Source organism: Mercurialis annua, linkage group LG3 (genome assembly GCF_937616625.2).
Source record: "Mercurialis annua linkage group LG3, ddMerAnnu1.2, whole genome shotgun sequence".
NCBI classification, from domain to species: Eukaryota; Viridiplantae; Streptophyta; class Magnoliopsida; order Malpighiales; family Euphorbiaceae; genus Mercurialis; species Mercurialis annua.
The window spans coordinates 75,679,762-75,703,720 of NC_065572.1; the positions used below are offsets into that span (position 1 = coordinate 75,679,762).

The 23,959-nt window shown below is 31.2% G+C and overlaps 2 protein-coding genes across 2 annotated transcripts; one reads left to right on the forward strand and one right to left on the reverse strand.

Annotated features, from left to right (window-relative positions):
- Window positions 1-2,147: 2,147 nt before the first annotated feature.
- On the forward strand, window positions 2,148-3,485 carry LOC126673680 (uncharacterized). Its single transcript, XM_050367913.2, has 2 exons — window positions 2,148-2,859; window positions 3,015-3,485. The coding sequence occupies exons 1-2, from the start codon at window positions 2,233-2,235 to the stop codon at window positions 3,126-3,128; spliced, it is 741 nt and encodes a 246-aa protein (XP_050223870.2). The 5' UTR covers window positions 2,148-2,232; the 3' UTR covers window positions 3,129-3,485.
- Window positions 3,486-5,482: 1,997 nt separating this feature from the next.
- On the reverse strand, window positions 5,483-11,060 carry LOC126673684 (uncharacterized). The gene is made up of 8 exons (XM_056105111.1): window positions 10,829-11,060; window positions 10,094-10,107; window positions 9,902-9,948; window positions 9,722-9,791; window positions 8,815-8,831; window positions 8,622-8,700; window positions 5,779-5,888; window positions 5,483-5,621 (listed from the first exon to the last, which is right to left on the reverse strand). The coding sequence occupies exons 1-8, from the start codon at window positions 11,058-11,060 to the stop codon at window positions 5,483-5,485; spliced, it is 708 nt and encodes a 235-aa protein (XP_055961086.1).
- Window positions 11,061-23,959: the final 12,899 nt, after the last annotated feature.

Below are 23,959 nucleotides of genomic sequence, written 5' to 3' on the forward strand. Positions count from 1 at the left end.
TGAAAAGAATGTAAGCTTTTATGACATTTGGCCATAATTTTAATTTTAGTGCAAACAGAAACATAAAAAACGCATTAGAGAAATAAAGATAAAATGCCGCTACAAGAAATTATTAAGAAAATAAAATACAAAAAATATATCGTAGATAATCATTATTTTAAAACAATTTATTTCTTAGAATAAATTTTAATATAATTTGTTTTATTATTTCATAGGTTATGGATTTTATTTTATTTGTGAATTATTTATATTACCTTTTAAAATTTAATCGTACTTTAAATTATATATAAATTTTAAATATGCGGGCTCACGACTAATTTTATAAAAAAATGCTAGTAGAACCGTTAGAGATACTCTTACATAATTTATAAATTTAAAAAGCTATATAAACAAAATAAAAAAAATAAGCCGATTTAGAATTATTTAAAATATTAAAAAAGGAGACGGTAATAGTCGATTATTTATATTTTATATCTTTCCGGGAAAAAATAATATTAAAAAAGAAAAATACCATTCTTGGGGAAAAAGAAAGAAAAAGATAAGTACAGGTAATCTACGGCTAAGATTTGTATTATCCAATGGCTAGAAATTAGTAACGGTGATTTATAAGAATCCTCTTCTCAGAAATTAGGGTTGAAAACGAAAAAAAATCAGAAGCAAACATGGAAAGCGGACAGACGATTGAAATGGAATTTGGTGGTATCACTTATGAATATGATTCCGATTGGCTATTTCTGGGCCCAGCAGAAGATTGTGATTCAAATTCTCCTAAATTTGGGATCCCGAGGTGTGTTGATGGTTTACAGAATTTGGATGTGTTCAAGACGAGGGAAGAAAGAAAGTGCGAGGAAAAAGAGGTATGTAAAGTTGGTCATGAGAAGACGGTAGATTATGGGCCAAGAGTGATGGATTTGTATTCAATAATCCTGAAGCGCAACAAAAAAGTACCTGCCACTGGATTGTCTTTGAAAGGTAGACTGAAAGGTGTAATCCAAGTCTGGGGGGAACCTGATCTCCGTTGGGACATAGACGCTGAATTGTCCGGCGAAGATGAAGATAGAAGCACGCTTACCCTGTATGATCCCAACACCACTCGCCTCTTCAGCTGTGATAGATACTACAGGATTGCCTTTGCTCTCACTCTGAATGATCAATCTGTATTGCGAGGTACACTACACGAAGATGATTACTTTTATGAGGATGCTCGAGTATTTGGTGATGGTAAGAGAGTTAGTAGAGGTCATTTCAATGTTAAATCTGATTGGACAACTTTGCCCTATCTTAATAACCGTCTTCTCGAGATACGAGTCGACCCGGGTAGCTGCGATTTTGTTCCTCGCCTGAATGACTCTGAGTTGCAAATTTTTGCATGGTGTGCTGTTATGAGCCCTGGACTAGTGGCCAAGATTCAGATTAAAGTCAAGAATGGCAGGAACATCACCACCGTCTCTGGTTCTATCTATGCTCGCCCTTGCTGTTTCACCCATCAAATCCCCCTTATCGACTCCCGCGAGGATACGGAAGTGGGTAAGGATGGGATCATTGTACTGAAGAGGTTACTTGTCGCTGTTCCATCACATGCCTCTCTGGTCATTGCAGCTGAGAATCTGGTTGATAACCATGAAAACTCTGTTGCTCTCTCTGCCAACACTTGCTTCGTTCCAGAAGAAAAGGCACCGGCCAAGGCTAGGATCATGTACGAGAAAACAGTTTCCGAGCCTAACATGTCACATGAGTATCTCGAAGCTAAGGTCGAATGGATTTACCATAAATTTCCCTTTGAATTGTAGGATGTTTATTATTTGGTTGCATGTTTGTTATTGTGCTTTCCCAGTTTTTTAAAACATTATTGCCCCTTGGTGGGGTAAGTGTGGTTGTGTTTCTTATTTGACTTTCCCTTGTTTGTTGTTGCACTCTTTCTGGTTAGTGTGAAATGTTGAAGTTTTTCACCATGTTCATTTGATTGGCTTGCATACATAGATTTATTGTTTATCCCATTCTGATTTTATATCTTTGCTGGGCTTTCGTTGCATCTCTAACTTTTGCTTGTTGCTTAATTATGTGCAAATAGTTTTACTTAGTAAATGTTGTGGTATATGGTTGGGCTACATGTATAAAAGGTGAGAGATAAGTGGTTAATTAAGTGCAAACAGTGATGGCCACTCGAGGATTGTTTTACAAAAAAATTAGCTTTTGAGAAGTCTGCTTCTAAGAGTTCTGATAAACTGTTGAATGTGCTTTTTTGGGGTCTTAGGGTTTATCTTGGGCTGCTTGATTTGTTCTGGTGCTGCTCGCGCTTTTCTTGATTTTGATTTCGGATCAATTTATGCGAAATGGAGGTTTTTTATTTCTGTTTTGATGGGCTGTTTTGCTGGCATATTGTATATGCCCGCCGCAACGAATGCTCGTGCTTTTTGGCTTGGAACATATCAGTTAAGATCTAATTTGAGTATGGTATACTGTGGATGGTTTGCTAGAATGATCCTATATGCTTCCTTTTTATTGCCATTTTTCTCAACATTGCTTTGGATTACTCCATTATTTGACATTCTTATTGATAAGAACATTGATAATAGTGGCGGAACACATTTGAATTCAAGCGCCAATGATGGACATGTGGGTTTTATACGATCAGACTTGACAAAATTTAGGCTCTGGTGCTTGTTGCTATCAGGTCTTATTCAAATAATTGCTTTACGGACAAATTTGCAAATGTATTTGAATGAAGCTTTGTTGCCCTGGTACCAGCGATTGCATGCCAGCAAAGTTCCCGATTTGGATTTTAGTAGAGCCAAAGTTTTCCTGCACAGTCACTACTTATGCCTTGTAGTCTTGCAATTTTTTGCGCCTCTTATCCTGGTACTTCGCTCTCTTTGGATTATCTCAGATTGAAGGAAGCTCATTTAAGAATTTTCAATTCTTATGCAGTTTACTTCCTTGTACTTCTTTTATGAAAGAAATGACTTTATTTATGGCTTGGTGAATTATGTTTCTCTGGACTGTTTTTACTTCAGGTTGCCTATTATTGTACCGTCATGGCATTTTGTATGTTTCTTGATCCACTCGCTTTTTGGTGGCTTTCAATTCTGAAACCGAGACTTCAATCGTTGTCGTGTGTTTGCAACTGATTCTTTATCCACTTAATTGATACAAATGCAATACATTGAGAGACACAAGATACATTGGCAGTTGTTTTCTTGTCTTCTTCTTTTGTGAAGTTAGCTGCAAATTGAGAATTAAAGCAAGAATCGTAATGAGTCGCCCTCATTTGTTTTCAATTGATTGCTTTGTATTGCAAGAAAGTTGCTATATGATATATCTCTTTAAGTCTTATAATTTTAGTTTCACCCTTCTCTTAAGTAAGCTGTACTATACAAACATTCTAGCTGTGTGTATAAAAGAACTTTGCTTTCTCTGTAGGGACAATATTTTCCATGTAAATCTGTGTAGCATTCTGTCATTATCAGCATTTTAAGCTTTTCCCACATGCTTAGCATTACTTTAGAGAGATGTCTGAGATTTTACATGGGCTTTATTAGATTATATAAGTGCCAGAATTCCAATTCTACATCTTAAATGAGTTGAAATTGTCAATGCTCGATATTTCTTTTAATATGTGGAAATGATTTTGTCAACACCATTTACTATTAAACGTTTTTTTAGCTGGTAGTTATAGTTCTGTTCTTTCTTTGTGGCAGATGAAAATGAAAGGTGCTAGTAGTTGATATATATGTTCAGCCTGTTACTCTAGTTAATGTACAAAATAAATTGCAAAATAACTACTGAAATGTCCTCAAAATGTGTTGATATGATTTATATTTGGTGATGAACACATGTAATTTCACTTCTATGCATATTGTTGTTGACGGCTTATACGTTAAGCGCTGTTGTGTAATGGGGGATTTTTGACAAAGAAGTGTCCCCCTCAATTTACTATGAGTTTTTTAGACAAATACCTCCAAAACACCTAAATATTCTCAAGAGCACCTATTGACTAAAATTAATTAAAATTTACAGTTTGACTAATGTTTTGTTGCAAAAATAAACTTTGTGTTTTGAAAAGTACGATTTGTTATGGATGAAGAAGAACTTATTGCAGTTACTGATATTGCTTTGAAATTTTATGGTTTCCACATATGGTGCCTCCTTGCATCTTCTTCATTGTTCCTTTCACTCTGATTAATCACAAGACTTGCTATTCAACGTTTTGATCCAATCTATCGATTTTTCTTCCATTACTGCTACAAAAGATTGATTGAGAAAAAAATTGATCGGGATTTGTCAATTTTCTGTTTTCAGCTCTTTTGTTGATCTATTGATTTGTTGATTTCTTCAATCACTGACTATCGATCAGAATTTGTTGATTGTCGCTTTATTGATTGTGATAAAATCCGTGAAAATGGTGAATTACTTTAGCAAAGACTGCATTAATGGTCGTTGCCGCCGGTGGAGAAGCTCTGTTCAAAATTGCTTGAAGGTTTCCAGTTGGGTTACCTTTTGCAGTAATTGTTCTTTTTTTGTTTTTGGGTTTTTTAGTTGTAATTTCTAAAATTCTGATCTTTCTATATGATTCATATTGTTTTTCATTCTTAATGTTGAATTTAGCAAGCAATTGTATGTTATCTTAATGTCAAAGTTCAACCTTGTTTAAACTTTAAAGTACTTAAATTTATCAAGAAACAGATTGAAGGTAAATTTCTAGTTGGGTTACCTGTACATTTAGGGATTTGCAGCAGTTGAAGGTTTTGGGTTTACATTCTAACAAGTTTGGAGGAAATATTAGAGATGTTTGAAGTGAGTAACATAGTAAATTTCATTAAATTATAATGCAGATGATTAACAATGAAATTCATTATGTTACTTTTAATCACAATATGTAAATCACATGTTCTAAAAATCCAGTTTAAGTCATGAATTTAAAACGAGTTGAATAACTACTTCACATCAACAAAATTTAACTTCATACTTCACTGCTACTTCAATACTATAATTTTTAATATTTTATAGGTAGTTATTAATGGAGCATTAAAACAAATAGGCGGGCAGTAAGACACGAAAGCTAGAGGTATGAAAATGTTGGCGATTTGGTTTAGGTGAAGTGGACATGACATAACATTATAACAAATATGTTGGGTTTGGGCAAATTATTTTGCTAATTAATTATTGTTTTTTGTCATAATTTATGCATCACCTGTAAATTCATAATTAAAAACACTCATGGCTTTCAATTCAATCATATTCTATATGAAAATTTATCAAATATCGGAAATTTACAATTAGATTATCAAATATTTATCTATAATTTGTAATAAAGTAAAATATATACTAAAATATAATTTACTATGAGTTAACTAACAATGTACTAAATAGATACTGAATTCATAAAACTAAACAAAGATAACAGCCAATATTCATAGGTTTAGAAAACATTACTATACAACAAAATAATCCAAACAAACAACTAAAATTAAAAATCCATATACTAGACAATCACAAGTTTTAAATCTTTTTTTTTCATTTTTGCATTTGTCGATTTCACATTCGTCTTCTTAACTTCAACCTCTTCGTCACTATCAATATTTTCAGCCATCTTCATGTTCCCATATCGGTACAAAAAAAAACTGCAATAAACTCCCGCTGTTGATCAACAAAAATATATAAAATAGTAACCCTTTAGTGAACTGTTAGAAACTATTTAGTAAAAAATAATAAATATAATTAAAATAAAGAGATGCTTTTCCATGACTGCAATTGGAATGATTCAAAATATCAAGTTACACATGTAAGTAAGATTTTGAAGAAAAACGAGCACAAAGTACAATTAAAATGACAGACATATGAGGAAAAAAATATAGAATTTGGTAAACATAAAAACACCATTCGAAAACCTATAGCAAACCATTAAATCTGATAAACAGAAAAAACACCATTAAAAAACGTATAGCAAACCATTAGATAATAATTGGATAACCAACAACAAAACCATTACAAATACACAAGTGAAAAAAATACATAAAAAATTAAGAGCATTATCAAAAAATAATTATAAATTTACCAACGGTTAACTCAATGTTTACTAACAATATTATTAAAATTAAATTTATTGTTATACGATTAGTAAACCATTGGTAAACCAATAACAAAATCATTACAATCATAAATTACAAAATAAAATTACAAAACATAACGGGTTTGATTTTTCTCTTTCAAGTGGAGACTCCATTTTTCTTCCGATTCGAATGTCTTTGTTATAACATCATTCATTTTGTTTCTCTTAATTAATAAAAAGAGATTATCGAATAGGCCTCTATAAGCACTCGCCCATTTGAGATTCGTCGATTACTAAATACCTTTAATTTGGATTAATTGCAACACAATAGTATTGTTGATGATTAAATTAGGCACCTGATTATGTTTCATTCCTTTTGAAAACCTTATCCATGTTGGGTTTTATTGGTTCATAACGAAGCGGAATTTCAAAAATTTATCTAAAAAACCCAAACCAAGATCCATGTAATTCGAATTAACAGAATAAGCACTTACTTGTATGTCGAATTCAACAGCAATGTAGGAATGAAGGAGGTAGTTCACTTTGGTGATACCTGGCCTCGGATCAGAAACGCCTCCAAAAGAACGCGTCCTCTACGAGTATCCACACGAACAGACCTTAGCCAAAACTAGTGCTTGTGTGCTAGCACTATTGCTTCACAAGCAATTTCGATTTTTAGTGATTTAATGAATAATGAATTTCGTGATTCTCAAACCAATTGCTTAATGTGTATTTATAGTGATAAACAACACTAGGGTTTGAGACAAATTCGAATTTCAATCTCATTGCAATTCTACAAGTTTATGTTTATCAAAAACTCCTTTTTGATAATTATCCATATATATTAATTACTATATTTATTATCTTCCAAAAATAATAAATTAAGGAAAACACTTATCCTTAAATTTCGAATTAATATATATTTATTAATATATATATATATATATATATATATATATATATATATATATATTACAAATTATATATATATATATATATATATATATATATATATATATATAATTTGTAATATATATATATATATATATATATATATATATATATATATATATATGTATATGTGTGTGTGTGTATAATTAATCACTTAATCACATTGGGCTTATACAACCCATAACTGTTTTGGGCCTGTTTTTAGTGTGCGACCCTGTAGGTTCATATAACGTTGGCAGTAGGCTCGAAATCCCTATTTCAGCCCACAAGTCATAAGTGACCTCTAGCAAGACATTATGACTACCTAAGTTATACGAATATCGATAACCCGATTTAACCATTTACAATAATATTTTAATCCCTTTGTCACTCGATATCCAGATTGAATATAATGCATAGTCCTGTCATCCTTATAATATTCAATCATTAGTTTCTTGACTCTAAGTAGACTGAAAATGATAACTCCTTATCAATTAGCATGGCCATGCATTTCCTTCAGTCTATCTTCTTCAAGGGGCCCATAGATATCTTACTCAAATAAATGAGGGACAAATTCCTTCTCAGTCACTCACATTTCTCACATAGTTACTTTCACATCCAATGACAATCTATTCCATTATCCTGTTAAAGATAATGTAAGACTGTATCAAAACATGAAATAGCTATGTAGAAATCCATGATGATTTCAAGGTCAAAGGATTATACTAATACAACTGTAATGAGAATTACTTATGACAGTGATCTATGTAGTATTCTCACAGTGGGTCATCCAGTGCCTTATTTCTCAAATAGCACCTATGATTTGACTTAATATCTCATATACATGATTAGTAAAACATAATCATCAGTCAACATCATACTAGTCTCTATTCTATTAAGACTAAGGATAGATGGTATATAATTTTTTTTATTAAACCTAAAGGTTCTACTATCAAGTCACATACTTGATGACCTTAGAAAGAATTAACCATTCAAGTATTTTAATCATTAATATAAAATGATAAAAACTGTCAATCAATAAATAACAAAATGATAAAGTCAAAACATGGTCAAACATGATTGAACTAGTGCATATCACAACAATCCACTCTCCTAACCCATGATAAACGACAGTAATCATGAACTCGATGAACTAAAAAATTTACATGATAATAATTCTAATCAAGTCCTAAAAATATTTCTTCCTTAAAGAAGGATCAACATAATGATACTACAGGAAGGGAAAGTTGGTCGAAGGACATTCAGCTCCCAATATTTTATCAGGGCACATAAATTTTATAAACCTTTTAACCATGTGTTTTTTTTCCCAAAGATAGAAATTCATTAAGAAGATTCAAGTACAAAATATGAAAGTCATATCACAACCCACATTATGATCTTTCAAAATTGAACAATTAGAAGCTAAGTAACAATTCCGGATAAGCAATAAATAATCAAAAGTGAGAAAAAATCCGTGACTATGTTCCCGCATAAACTTAACAACGATGAAACTATGTTTCTCGTAGATGGAGTACTTGGATAGTTCTTCTTCCGATTTGCTTTTAAAACCGCTCTATCCGGTTGAACTTAGCATTCCGATCTTCATCTTCAATGAATTCTTATCAAAGATAACCCAACAAACCTTCCTAATTTTAGATCTACAATAGTTTAAATGGGTTTTCAAACTCTCCGAATATACATCTACAAGAACTTTGAAAGATCTAAAAACCCCCATTTTTTAAGATCTTCAAAAACTTGTATAGATCTAAAAGACACCCCACATATATTTTAGATCTTAAAGAATCGGATCTCAAATTCGAAAACCCATCAAAAACCTTGATAGATCTAGCACCTACAAACACCAAAAACCTTTGGACTTATTCAAATATGAAAAATACAAATCAGGACTCAAAAAACTTCATAACCAAAGACTTTATTCAACTAAAGAAGGACATAATAGATCTATAGTAAATAGTATTATGGGCGGAAAGAAAATGATTTTCCGGCTAATGCCGGAGAAATCATCTTCTTCCACCCTTAAAAGAATGAACAAATGAAGAACTTTTTTTTAGAGAGAAGGGAGAGCAAATATTTTAGAGAGAGAGTTTTTTAACCATGTGTTTACCATGTGAACATTCAATATTTTCAATTTTGTTAACTATGTGTTTACCATGAATTTTCTTTTAGTGTACTAAAAAATAATTTTTCTATTAGGTTACTATCGGTTTACTACCGGGTAAATTGAGCAATAATATATTCAAATCATCGATGTGACACATGATTTCATATTAATTTTACTATTGCAACTCTTGATCCCTAAATTTAAACTCTCATATTTATACATTTTCCCTCTCTATTCATCTACTTTGATGGTTAGAAATATAAATAAAACTAGCATAGATTTATTATTAGTTTGACAAAATAAACCATTTTAAAATTTAATTAAGTACAAAATAAATTTACCATATATTTACTATTAGTTTACTAACAGTCTACTAAAAAGCTACTATCGGTTTACTTAATATATAAATTACTATTTTTATTTTTTATTTTTAAATCATAAAATGTTAAAATGAATTATTACTTAATTTACTATTAGTTTACCAATAATTGTATAAAAAAATGTATTAAATTAGTTTCAACTTTATTATTTTTATTTTACAATAAAAATAACTTTACTATTAATTTATTATCGGTTTACTAACGGTTTACTAAACATTTGTTTATTATTAGTTCACTAACATTTGTAATAGAAGTAGGCGCATTTTTATGGTAAAACAAAAAAACTGAATGTGACAGTAATGATAGAGAGCTATAAAAAAAAAACAGAAATCAATATCATACTTCTAATAAGTTGACAAAAGATGAGACTATTAATGGTTAAGCAACATTAATATACTCTTGAATTTGTTGAATACATACATAGCACATGTTAGTGCAGACCCCGAACTTTTGGCCTCATTTACCATCTGCCAATACATTTAATTTTGAACCAAGTGAGCAAACAAATAAAGGGATCTAAACCAATACTTGGTGGGACAATTCTACTGTTTCTATTAATAAATATTTGCGTACTGCCATAAGGTTAAAACAAGTCTAGCTCTTATGTAATACTTTCTCATCTTTTCCTGCAAAACAAACATAATCAGCTCAAGTAAACCAATCAATGAACCAACAAAAGAACAATGCAGTTAGGATCTGCAAAAAGATACGATTATAATTTGTAATCCTTATTTATAATTATTGTACATATATATCAAGACTCAATGCCTAACGAAGTCTCATTTGGCACCTTAGCAAAAACAATGAAGATTACTAACGGAAACTCAATGTCTAAAAAATAAGTTAGTTTGCTAACGGTTTACTAACAACTATGTTACCTTTGGAGCAACTATTTTACCCTATCATACAATGTTGAATAAAATAAGTTGACAAAACCATAAGAAGATAACAATCAACAATTAACTCAATTTGACTCAATAGCTTTACTTTACATGATCAGAAAAATGAAGAACCTAATCAGAAAAATCAACAAGTAACTCAATTGGGCACTGTTTCGTGAATTTAATCATTTCTAAATGGAAACAAACAACACCAGCAATTAGGCAACTTTTTAACACTAATTCTTGGAAATTAACCATAATTGAAACAAATGATAAAAGCATAAAACATTACCTATACAATATTGAAGAAAAAGTGGCTTCCTTTACACCCAAAATAGCATTAATAATGATTAAGGCGAAATGAGGAACATTAATCAAATTTAATTGATATAATGAAAGATGGTCAACCTTTAAGTGATTTTAGCTGCTCTCTCAATTTTTATGAGAACGGTAAGTTGTCATTGACTTGTAATTGTAATTGTAAAGATATGAATAGCAATAGCACTGCCAATAACTTCTTGAATATCATTTCCAATAAGTGCCACTTCAGCCATGAACCACAGAATTAACCTAGCCCAATTCAGATACTCGTCTCTACACAGCTCCGCCAAGTATTTGCCGGTGGCCACACCAACACGCGTCGATAGCATCTGAATTAGCAATCCCATCACAGTTGCCCACATTAACAGCCGGAACATTTTTTACCCAGCTATAGCTCCAGCTTGGAGATCCCCAACAATTTATACCCAACAATTTATACACAGGAATTTATACAAAAGCGACTTCATCGGCGATCAACTTAACCGGCTCAGCAGCGAAGATTGTAACAGCGGTGGTGGAAGATGATGCACTAGCAACGGCAGCGGCGGAATCGAATTACTAAAACTTAAACACAACGTTCATGTGATTTACTGTGGAATTGAAATAGAAAAATGGAGGGATCGGAATTGTAGCAGACATATAAAAAAAAGGAAATGGAAAAAGTATGTTTGCAAATTGAAAAGTTATTTTTCAACACAGACTAAATAAATTGTACAGTTGAGAATATTTTGCTCCTTTGTGGTGTATTGTCTAAGTCCTCATTTACTATTTATGTTTTTGTGCCCTAGATTACAAAAATTATATTTTGGGCTTTTTGTATGAAATACGGAAAATCAGCCACTCTTTTCTTTTATACGGCCCAGCCCAAATTTTTACTTTATCTACCTCATTTTCTTACTTTAATAACTTCTACTTTAAATTCTTTTTCTTTATACGATTTTTCTTATTTCTCTCAATCATTCTTCTTCTCCACGATTTTTTTTGAGTCGTGAAAGAAAATTTTCACGATTTCTGCTCATTTGCTTCCGCCGTTTCGCCTCCGCCGCCTCCGCCCTCGTTGTTCTGCCTTCGCCGTTTCGCCTCCATCGTTCCGCCTTTCTCTCGTCGCGCCATCTTTCTTTTATCTTTTTAATTTTAGATCTGAAATTTTTTATTCTTTTTTTCATTTTCAGATCTGTAATTTGTTTATCTTTTACTGTTTATTCACCATTAAACATGTATAAAGAGTATATTTAAAAATCTAATACCTCATGTAATTTGTTTATCTTTTACTGCATTTTTTTGTATTTCTGCGTTTTTTTAGAACGATTTGTTGATGATGATTAATTGCTGAATTATTTTAATGTTACAGTGCTATTGATTTTATGTTGATATCAACTGATTGTTTTTATTTCAATATTGACAAATAAGATAATATTGTTTGTGAAATAAACTTTTAATATTTTGTGAACTATTGTGTTGGTGTATATTTAATATATTTTTATTTTTATATATAAAAATAATTTTATTTTTATATATAACAAAAAATACAGAAATAACAAAAAATTATTTCATTAAATCACAAATTTATTTTACATAACATATAATTAACATTATATTCTCTAAATATAATCTTCATACATGTTTAATGGTGAAAAAACAGTATAAAATTTGTAGATCTGAAAATAAAAAAGAAAAAGAAAAAGAAGAACAATGAATAAATTGGAGATCTGAAATCAAAATTGATGACGACAACGATCATAGGAGATGATAGTGTTGGCGGAGACGATGACAGAGACGATGATGAGAACGATGATAGAGAAGCGGAGGAACAGAGGACGTAACGGCTGAAAACGATGGAGCAAACACGAGCTGAGAGAGAGGAGAGAAAAATTAATTGCGATGAGAGAGAAAAATATTCATTTATGAGGGTTTGACTTGAAATATCTTATATATATATATCCATATAAAAATAATATTTTTCAGCGTGTATAGTAGTTTTCATATTGAAAACTCTTTTCTGTATAAAAGTAATAATTTTCCAAATGTTGGTTGTTTATGAAAAAAAAAACCTTATATTTTTATGTCTGGAGATCCATCGGCCCGCAATGGCCAACTGCAGCCTGTAATTAACCATTGCAGGCCCTTTAGATAGGGCTGATTGGGGAGACACTCTCTTCCCAATCAGCCCAATGATTGGGGAAAGAGTGTCTCTCCCCAATCATTTTATATTTTTAAAATTTTTAATTATAAATTTAATATGATAATAAAAAATATTTATATTGTAATAATTATGATTATTTTCCGTTAGCTTTGTAATATAATTGGGCTTATTTAAAATTTAGTTCAATTCGTAAAATTAAAAATATTTATATTGTAATAATTATGATTATTTTCCGCCTCATTTACGGAAATTCCCTTATTTTAGCACCAATTGGCTAAAATAATATAATTAATCCAATTAAATGCTTTTTCAAAAATGCGGCATGTTACATTCTTTCCCTCTTAAAAAAAATTCGTTCTCGAATTTTCTTATAATGCTTATCGTCCAATCATTTTAATATCGCCTTTTTTTAGTAGTGCTTATTACTTCTGTCACTTTTTTAGGGCACAATGTCTTAGAATATCTTATTTTATGATTTTTTGAAATTCGTACTTTTTTATTTTATTTTTTCTGCAGAACGATTTGTTGATAATGATTGATTGCTGAATTATTGTAATGTTACAGTGCTGTTGATTTTATGTTGATATTATGTTGATATCAACTGATTGTTTTTATTTCAATATTGACAAATAAGATAATATTGTTTGCGAAATAAACTTTTAATATTTTGTGAACTATTGTGTTGGTGTATATTTAATGTATTTTTATTTTTATATGTAAGAATAATTTTATTTTTTCATTGGAATTATTGTTATTGTTTTTTCATATTATTTTGATTGCTTACTCTGATAATTTCTTTATCTGATTCAATTATTTTAAACATTTTGTACCTTTGTTGTTCTTTAGTAGAATTACTACTATCATATTAACAAGTTATCAATATAATGTCAACACGATATCAACAATTAATGCTAATTTTGTCAAAATATTTGTAAAATGAGAACATTGATTGATTTAAGTCATAAACAATCAACTTATTATCAAAAGCATCTCAATAGCTCATCAACACAACAAATTAAGACTAAATTTTATTTTTCTTTCAATGATTGAAAAATCAACATGTTATCAACATTATGTCAACAACGTGTCAACATAAAATTGAATATGAAAAAGAGTTGAAATACTTATCAACATAATGTTAACAATAAATCAACAACAAATCAACAACATGTCAACATAAAATTTAGTATGAAAAAAAGTTGAAATACTTATTAACATAATTTCAACAATAAATTAACAACGAATCTACATAAAAAATAAAATAGAACATATATTTTTAAAAGATGGTGACAATTAATAAAATATTAACAAGAAATCAACATGATAATGCTAACATATTATTATCTAATTTCAGTTAAATTTTATTTTTTTAATTTATTTCACGGTCAAAATTATCTAATTTACCAATATTTTTCTAGAATAAAATTTTTTAATGTTAAAATCAAACAAATACCAACCGATTATCAACACAAAATCAACATAAAATCAACAACACTGTAACATTACAATTATTCAGCAATCAACCATCATCAACAAATTGTGTTGCAGAATAAAAAACACAGAAATACAACCAAACACAAAAAATGCAGAAATAACAAAAAATTATTTCATTAAACCACAAATTTATTTTACATAACATATAATTAACATTATATTCTCTAAATATAATCCTCTAAATATATCTTCATACATGTTTAATGGTGAAAAAACAGTATAAAATTTGTAGATCTGAAAATAAAAAAGAAAAAGAAAAAAAAGAACAATGAATAAATTGGAGATCTGAAATCAAAATTGATAACGACGACGATCATAGGAGATGATGGTGTTGGCGGAGATGATGAGGGAGACGATGATGAGAACTATGATAGAGGAGCGGAGGAATAAAGAACGTAGCGGCTGGAAACGATGGAGCAAATATGAGCTGAGAGAGATGAGTTGAGAGAGAGGAGAGAAAAATTAATTGTGATGAGAGAGAAAATTATTCATTTATGAGGGTTTGACTTGGAATATCTTATAATAATATTTTTGAACCCTCAACATGAATTGGTTAAGTGGTTCCAAAAGTTATGGAACTTGCAATATTCTCTGCCTTTCAACTCCTCTTTTGAAGGCATTTTATGATCAGGAGGCAGAGTAATGAACTTCTTTTTTAACAGAAAATCAAAAATTTCTTCTGTTTTTTACACCTCAAAAGTATACAAAGGTTGGGCATTGGAATTCTGTTGTTTCTTCCAGCCATCAGGTGCCTTCTTGATCAACATAGGGCAGGTGCATGAACCGGTGGCCGTGAGGTCGGCTGCCGCAGTTTCATATGCTCCCACCTCTTGATAGTAAGTGCCCATTGCCACTTTTTTCTTGTGGCTTTCTTCTCTCAGGAGTTCTTCATACTCAGAGACTTTGGCCGCTAACTCATAAAAGTTTCTAAACTCCATCCCCTGTAATTTTTTTCGGAGCTCAATGTCCAAGCCCCTCTAAGCCATTTTCACATACTCGGTTTATGGGAGGACAATCTTACACCTGCTCCTCATTCTTTTGAAGCGGTGTATATACATGTCGACATCCTCTCCAAACCTTTGAAAAACCCTTGACAAATTGTGTTATGCAAACCACTGGCTCTGCACAGTAAAATTGAATATCGAAGAGCCTCTCCATCTCCTGCCATGTGAGCACTGAATTCCTGGGCTAAGTGGCATACCAAGTAAAGGCAGTACCTGTTAAAGAATTTGGAAATAATCTCAGTTTGAAATTTGCAATATTATCTAGGTTGGCCAGGACCCCACATTGAATTGTGAATTTTGCCACATGTTCAACAGTGGAGTGGCCATCCTCTCCAAAGAATAAAGGGAAGTTAGGAATTTTATAGCCTCTAGGGTAAGGATTTTCCCTGTCAATAATATCTGGATAAGACTTGTGAAATTGCGGTCGGTCAATCTGCCTTAGACCTGGCCCGTACAACTCCTGAATTGCTTCTCCTACAGCCTCCATATCTAGTGGCCTTCCTAGAGGTTGGGGTGGCAATACCTGATGATCTCTCTCTTGGGGCATGTAATTGCCCCTAGTGCCCAGAGGTTGAGGAAAATTTTGATTAACCTCTGGGTCATCTGAAGCCTGATAATTAACACCTGCATTAAACGGCCTGGAATTCCGGCCATTTTGATTATTAGTTTTAAAAGAATTAAAATGAACGAGTTCATCTCTTTTGTGAGGAGGAACATACCTTTTTTCAGAGGGCGGGTTTGAGATTGACACATGACTAGTGCTCCCAATCTCCTAGATTCCTCCAGATGGGCGCCCCCCGTGTCCATTAGGATCTTGTTTGGCCGTATTAATAGCCTCTGGTACACCACCATCATGAGATGATATTTTGACAGCAACTATCAATTCTGCCAAAAAGCGTTCAATTTCGAACTGCTGTTTCCTGTTTAAATCGACCTGTGCTTGGTTAAAGCTAGCCTGAGTCTGCTTCATGTCTACCATGAATTTTGACAATACGTTTAAAGCCCCTACCAATCTCGGCTCAGAATTTTACCGAGTTGGTGGTTGTTGCTCTCCAAAGCAAGGAGGCACATCTTCACTCGCCTCTCCCAGAGGAAAATTTTATTTTTCAATGCTTCTGACCATGTGAGCCACATAGTCTCCATGTCCTACATTTGTAGCAGTATGATCATCCACTGTAGCCTGGGATACAATAACGTCTTTACCTTTCTCACTTAGAGTTCTAGCCATGACTCTCAGTGTCCCACTGGGCGTGCGAAAAATTGTTACTGGTGTTTTGCGTTTGTAATAACAAGTGTAAATGCGGGCGTGCCAGGAAGTAGATTCCAAATTGTGAACTTAACTTCTTAAAAAGCGATTGGGGTTTGGTTAACCTTATTACAAGTACTCCAAAAAAGTAATGCTGAGAACTTGAATGAAAACAAAGAAATTCAATCGTAAAGTTCTTTACTGATTGAAAATTGAGAATACAAAGTGTTTGTGAGTTTTTGCCTTTGAGCTGGTTTTTTGGATGTTTTTTCGGGGTAAAATTGTTATGCTTCCTTCTTATTTATAGCCTTTGAAAACTACTGCTTGAGTTTTACTTTTCAACTGCCCACTATCTCCACCACGATGCTTTTCACCTTCAGAAATTCCAGAAGCTGCTTCTTCAACTGCTTCTAAAAAGATCACGTAGGTTGGCTTATGGTCTTCTAACTTCTTCTGACATCAATATTATGGGCTTCTAGGCTTTTAACTTCTGACATTAATATTATAGGCTTTTATCCTTTTCTAATTTAAAGTTTCGAGCTTTAGCTTCGCTTCCTTTGAACCTCCATGATTGTCAACCTCTGAAATCATCTTCTGAAATTTATCTTATGTCAAGTCAAATCTTAGTCAACCTCAATTAATGGTCAAACCTCTGAAATTAACTTCTGAAACTAATCTTCTGTCAAAGGTCGAATCTTGATCAACCTCTGAAATTAATGGTCAAACCTCTGAAATTAATCAAATCTTGGTCAACCTCTGAAATTAGTGGTCAAACCTCTGAAATTAACTTCTGAAATTAATCTTCTGTCAAAGATCAAATCTTGATCAACCTCTGAAATTAATGGTCAAAACTCTAAAATTAACTTCTAAAACTAATCTTCTGTTAAAGGTCAAATCTTGATCAATCTCAAATCAACTTCTGAAATTAATCTTTTGTCAAAAGTCAAATCGTTTGAAAAGAATGTGAGCTTTTATGGCATTTGACCATAATTTTAATTTTAGTGCAAACAAAAACATAAAAAACGCATTAGAGAAATAAAGATAAATGCCGCTACAAGAAATTATTAAGAAAATAAAATACAAAAAATATATCGTAGATAATCATTATTTTAAAACAATTTATTTCTTAGAATAAATTTTAATATAATTTGTTTTATTATTTCATAGGTTATGAATTTTATTTTATTTGTGAATTATTTATATTACCTTTTAAAATTTAATCGTACTTTAAATTATATATAAAGTTTAAATATGCGGGCTCACGACTAATTTTATAAAAAAAGTGGAAATTAGGCCCAGCACCACAAAGGCCCTAAATATTCTCAACAACACCGTCCAACTTCCTTTCTTGCCAAAATACGACACAAAATTTTTAGTTTTCATATTTCATCTTTTTTGTTTGTTTCTTACTAATCTTTTTATTAAGAGATTCTAAAGCTCATTTGAAAAATGTATCGGCGAGATTCAAAATTTTTTGGCGGAGAAGGTATCGGCGGGGGTGATCTTTTTCTTGGCGCGGTGGTAGGTGGCGTCAGAAATGGGCATCGGGGGAGTGTTTGGAGGATTTGGATTGTTCTTGAGATTTGTAGAGCTGAGCTTTGAGTTCGAGAATTAAAGAAGGACCTACTCCTTCAATGGCTTTGTGTTTTTCAGGTAAAATTGAGGGTTCTGTTAGCCATCATAAGGATTCCACCACTATTGTTCTCTTTTTTCCGCCGTCTTCGCCCATTATAATTTGTGAATTTCTTTGGATTCTGATTACAATTGATGATGGTTAGTATAGCAATGGCTTATGATTTTTTGGACTCTTTATGGGAGTAGCCATAACAGTTTAACATCTCAGGTGGTCACTTAAACCCAGCCACAAACATTTATGCAAACAGGTATTTATTTCACCATTTTTGCAATTTATTAACTCAAGTTTTGGATTTATGCAATCAATGTGAAGAGCTTTTGTGGTTGAGATTATTTGAAATGCGAATAATAGCCATTTAAGTAGAATTATGGAGTTTTTTTGTTTATCCATTACAACTTCCATGTTCAGGTATTCTTTTCATTTCTAAAGTTAAATTTTAATTCTTTCTGTGAGTTCTTGATTTTTTATGAGTTGGGTTCTTTTTACAATGATGATTTCCCAGTTAATGATTTGATAAGATAATTTAGTACTGGAGTTTAATTTGCTTGCATGGGATTGTTTTTATCTTCAAATTAAATCTAAAAATAGTTTCTTTTTTAATTTTTTTCGGTGATTTTGGAAGAAGTATTGACATTTACGTTTGTGTATGTAATTCAGTGAATGAAATATTCTATGCTCAGTGGATACTCGGACACAGTAAAACGATGTTATTTATTTTGATTTTTTCTGTTTGACTTGTTGTGAATGGAGGCCTCTTGTTCAACTTTTTGTGCACCATTTTGACATTTCAAATTCTTCGCATTATCATCATAAACCAAGTTTTCCTATAATATCTGTATTTTTACATTAATAATGAATGTGTCCATTTGTGCTCGTTTTTCTTCAAAATCTTACTTACAGGTGCAACTTGATTTTTTGAATCATTTCAAATACAGTTATGGAAAAACATCTCTTTATTTTAATTATATCTATTATTTTTTACTAAATAGTTTCTAACAGTTCATTAAAGGGTTACTAAATGAAAACTTGTGAGGGACTGAATCCACTTGATGACAAGCTTGGTGAAAGTATTATTTTTGCTGATCAATAACGGGAGCGTATTGTATTTCTTTTGTATCAATATGCGAACATGAAGATGGCTGATAATATTGAGAGTGACGAAAAGGTTGAAGTTAAAGAAGACGAATGCGGAAGCGAGAAAGGCAAAAATGAAGAAAAAAATTAAAAGTTGTGATTGTCTAGTATATGCATTTTCAATTTTAGTTGTTTGTTTGAATTGTTTTGTTGTATATGATTGTTTTCTAAACCTATGAATAGTGGTTGTTATTTTTGTTTAGTTTTATAAATTCAGTATCTATTTAGTACATTGTTAGTTAATTAGTAGCAAACTATACTTTATTATATGTTTTACTTTATTACAAATTATAGGTAAATATTTGGTAATCTAATAGTAAACTTTTAATATATAATTTGATTTATTTTTATATAATATACTAGTAATTATAGTAATTGTTTAATGATTATTATTATTTTTGTATTATCTGTTGGTATCCATTAAGTAACTATTTAATAAGCATCTGATTACCATTTATGAATTTATTTTAATTTTTAAAGTTTCTTGATTTTTAATAATTGGTAAATTTTTAGGTAAACTACTAGAATATTTGATTTTTTGGTAAAATAAGTTTTATTGGTCAAATTTGGGTATAAAATGTGTTTTTATTTTTGGTGGATTATTTATTTGGTTACCAATGGGTAACCAAATAGTATATTATAGTATATCTATTATCAAATTTATTGTGAAAGTATAAGTAACCTATCGGTATACCATTAGTAAATTGAAAATGAACCGGTAGTATACTTATTTTTTAGTGAATAAAATTAAACCGATAGTAAACTTATATTTAGTGAACTGATAGTCAACTGTTTGTAAACTTATATTTAATAAACTAATATAAACCATAAGTTTAATATTTTAAAACAAATTAAAAAATAAACAATAGTAAATTATTTTTTAAGTAAACTGATAGTCAATTGTTGGTAAACTTATAATTAGTAAACCGATATAAATAATAAATTTAATATTTTATAATTTTTAAAAAATTAACAATAGTAAATTGTTTTTTAAGTAAACTGATAGTTAACCGTTGGTAAACTTATACTCCCTCCGTCCCGTAAAGATAGAAAAAGTACCCATTTTACAAGAATTAAGAAAGTAGTTATTTATAGGTAATTTGTGATAATTTGTCTAAATTACCCTTTGTACTTTATTAGTTATGTACATTTTCCAAAGCCACTCTACTAATTATAACATTTACAATTCATTTGTTTATCTTTTCAAAATATGCATTTAATGTTTTATGATAAGCATGTAGGGGTATTTTGATAATTTTTGACTTAACTAACTCTACTTTTTCTATTTTTATGGGACAAAAAAAGGTGGTACTTTTTCTATCTTTATGGGACGGAGGGAGTATTTAGTAAACCGATATAAACCATAAATTTAATAGTTTATAATTTTTTAAAAATAAATAATAGTAAATTATTTTTTAAGTAAATTGATAGTCAACCGTTGGTAAACATATATTTAGTAAACCGATATAAACCATAAATTTAATTTTATAATTTAAAAAAATAAACAATAGTAAATTTTTTTTAAGTAAACTGATGGTCAACCGTTGGTAAACGTATATTTAGTAAACCGATATAAACCATAAGTTTAATATGTTATAATTTTAAAAAATAAACAATAGTAAATTGGTTTTTAAGTAAACTGATGGTCAACCGTTGGTAAACTTATATTTAGTAAACCGATATAAACTATAAGTTTAATATTTTATAATTTTTAAAAATAAACAATATTAAATTGGTTTTTAAGTAAAATGATGGTCAACCGTTGATAAATTTATATTTAGTAAACCGATATAAACTATAAGTTTAATATTTTATAATTTTTAAAAACAAACAATAGCAAATTGTTTTTTTTAAGTAAACCGATAGTTAACATATAGTTGACTATTACTCTCTCCTTTTTTTTTAGTTGTCCATTTAGTCAAAAATGCACATATTAAAAAAGTGGACAATTTGTATCAAATTATAAAAATAAATACTTATATAACCATACTAGTTAATAAATACTTTGCTAATTGAGTTGTGAAGTCATTTATTAGGAAGGGATAAATTTGAAAAATAATAGTTAAAGTGATTTTGAAAATCTAAATTGACAACTAATTATAGACAAATTCATTTAACATATGGACAATTAAAAAAATAGAGACAGTAGTAAATCATTAGTAAACCGATAACTAACTATTAATAAATCGATTTTAAACTAAAATGTATTTTTTATATCTCTAATGAACCGATAATTGACTATTAGTAAATATATAGTAAGCTTTTAGTAAATTATTAAAAAAAATTAAAACTAATTTTGAGTCAAGAGTAATAGTGGGACATTTATGGCGCGCATGTTAGCAAAGTGGGGCATAAGGTACACAAACTTTAACAGAATGCCAATATTAAATTATTTTACAAATTAATTTCAAGACTCAACCCAGCAAAGCTCATGACGATCCAGGCACGTGACCATTTTGTTATTGAGTTGGGTCTGCTTTTGTATATGTATGTGCGTCTGCTTTGGCATTTTATTTTGGTTGTCTTTTTCTCCTCTTCTCTCTCAATCACTCACTCAATTTTCAATTTGAGTTAAGATCTCTACACATATTGTTGCTTTTTAGTATAAATTGAACTCGTTTCTCACATATCTACACAACAAATTCGACTTTCCAACAGTCGTCGTCTGATATAGAGAAAAGCGCCGCCTTCTTCAACAAACTTCTGCAATTTTTTGAAATCATTGTAAGCAAAAGTGGAGAAGACATCGATGACCAGCGATTTGGTGAGATGGAACAACGAAGAGGTCGGGATGAGAAACAGACGGGGAGCTGCTGTTGCTACTCTTTCACTATATAAGTTGTGAGATCTGTTCATCAAAATAGAAAGTTGAGTTTGACGATGGAAAATTACATCTGATAGAATTAGATTGCAAGAATCAGTTTTGTAGATTTGAATTTGAGTAGATTTTGGCTGATGATCTGATTAAAAAGTATGTTTGCAATTTTTAAAAAGTCAAATCGTAAATTTTAACTAAATATTGTCAAGTGGTGCCGGTGAGATTATTTTGCCTATTTGAGGGTATTTGTCTAAAATGTTGGAAACAGTCAAAGAGCAGTATCTCTGTGGAAGAATAAGTTGCTAATTATTAGGCTAATTTTTAGTTGTATTCCAGTTAAAAGGTTTAGTGGCTCATTTGTTATAGCATTTTTCTGTTATATCTGTAAGGCATATAAATAGCCATATCAAATTCAAATAAAGGCAGAGAATTACATTTGGTCACTCAACTAGTTTGTTTTGTGTTATTAATCAAATACCTAACATCTGGTATCAGAGCCTACACCTGGGCTTAGAAATTAAAAACAACAGTTTTTTTTCTTGAGTGACTAAATACGATAAGATGAGTGAAGACAAAACCCTAACCAAAATTCCACACTTTGATGGCCACTATGATCACTGGGCTGAATTGATGGAAAATTTTCTTAGGGCAAAGGGTCTATGGAGCTGTGTGGAGCATGGAATTGAAGCACCAACAGAGGTGACCTTGCTGACGGAGGTGCAACGCACTCGACTTGAAGATGCGAAGACGAAGGATCATCAGGTGAAGCATTACTTGTTTCAAGCCATTGATCGATCTGTATTCCAACAGATCTTGGATCGCCGAACTGCAAAATTGGTATGGGATTCAATGAAATTAAAGTTTGGAGGGAGTGTCAAAGTGAAGAAATCTCTACTCAATTCCTTGAGAAGAGAGTTTGAAATTCTGGTCATGAAGAATGATGAAACAATCACAGCTTACTTCGCACGAGTAATGACTGTTGCTAACGAGATGAGGAGCAATGGAGAGATCATGACAGACTCTAAAATAGTGGAGAAGATATTGCGAACTTTAACGGAAAGGTTCACCTATGTGGTTGTGTCAATAGAGGAGGCAAAAGATACAGACACCATGACTGTTGATGAATTACAAAGTACACTTGTGGTTCATGAGCAAAAGTTTCGAAGAATTGTCACTGATGGGGAGGATCAAGTCCTAAAAGTAGAAGGTCGTTTTGGCGCTAGAGGAAGAGGAAGAGGAAGAGCTGGAGGTTTCAGAGGAAGGGGACAAAGACGTGATGGAGCATTTTTCAACAAAGCAACCATTGAATGTTATAGATGCCACAATCTAGGACACTTTCAATATGAGTGTCCTACATGGAATAAGGAAGCTAACTATGCCGAGCTAGATGAAGAAGATGAGATGCTACTGATGGCACATGTGGAGTTGTGTGAAGTTAGGAGAAGCAATGTGTGGTTTGTTGACTCCGGATGCTCAAATCATATGTGTGGAGACTCTGGTATGTTTTCAAGTTTGGATACTAGTTTCTCTCACTCCGTTAAACTTGGAAATAATACTAGAATGTTAGTAAGCGGAAAAGGAGTAGTAAAGGTTATGCTAAATGGAATCAACTATGCCATAGGTGATGTGTATTATGTGCCAGAGCTTAAGAACAACCTTCTTAGTGTCGGTCAATTTCAGGAGAAAGGTGTTGCTGTGCTCTTTCAAGATGGTGTTTGCAGCTTATTTCACCCTCTTAAGGGAAAGATGGCTGAATCTGTGATGAGTGCGAACAGAATGTTTGTTTTATTGGGTGACATTT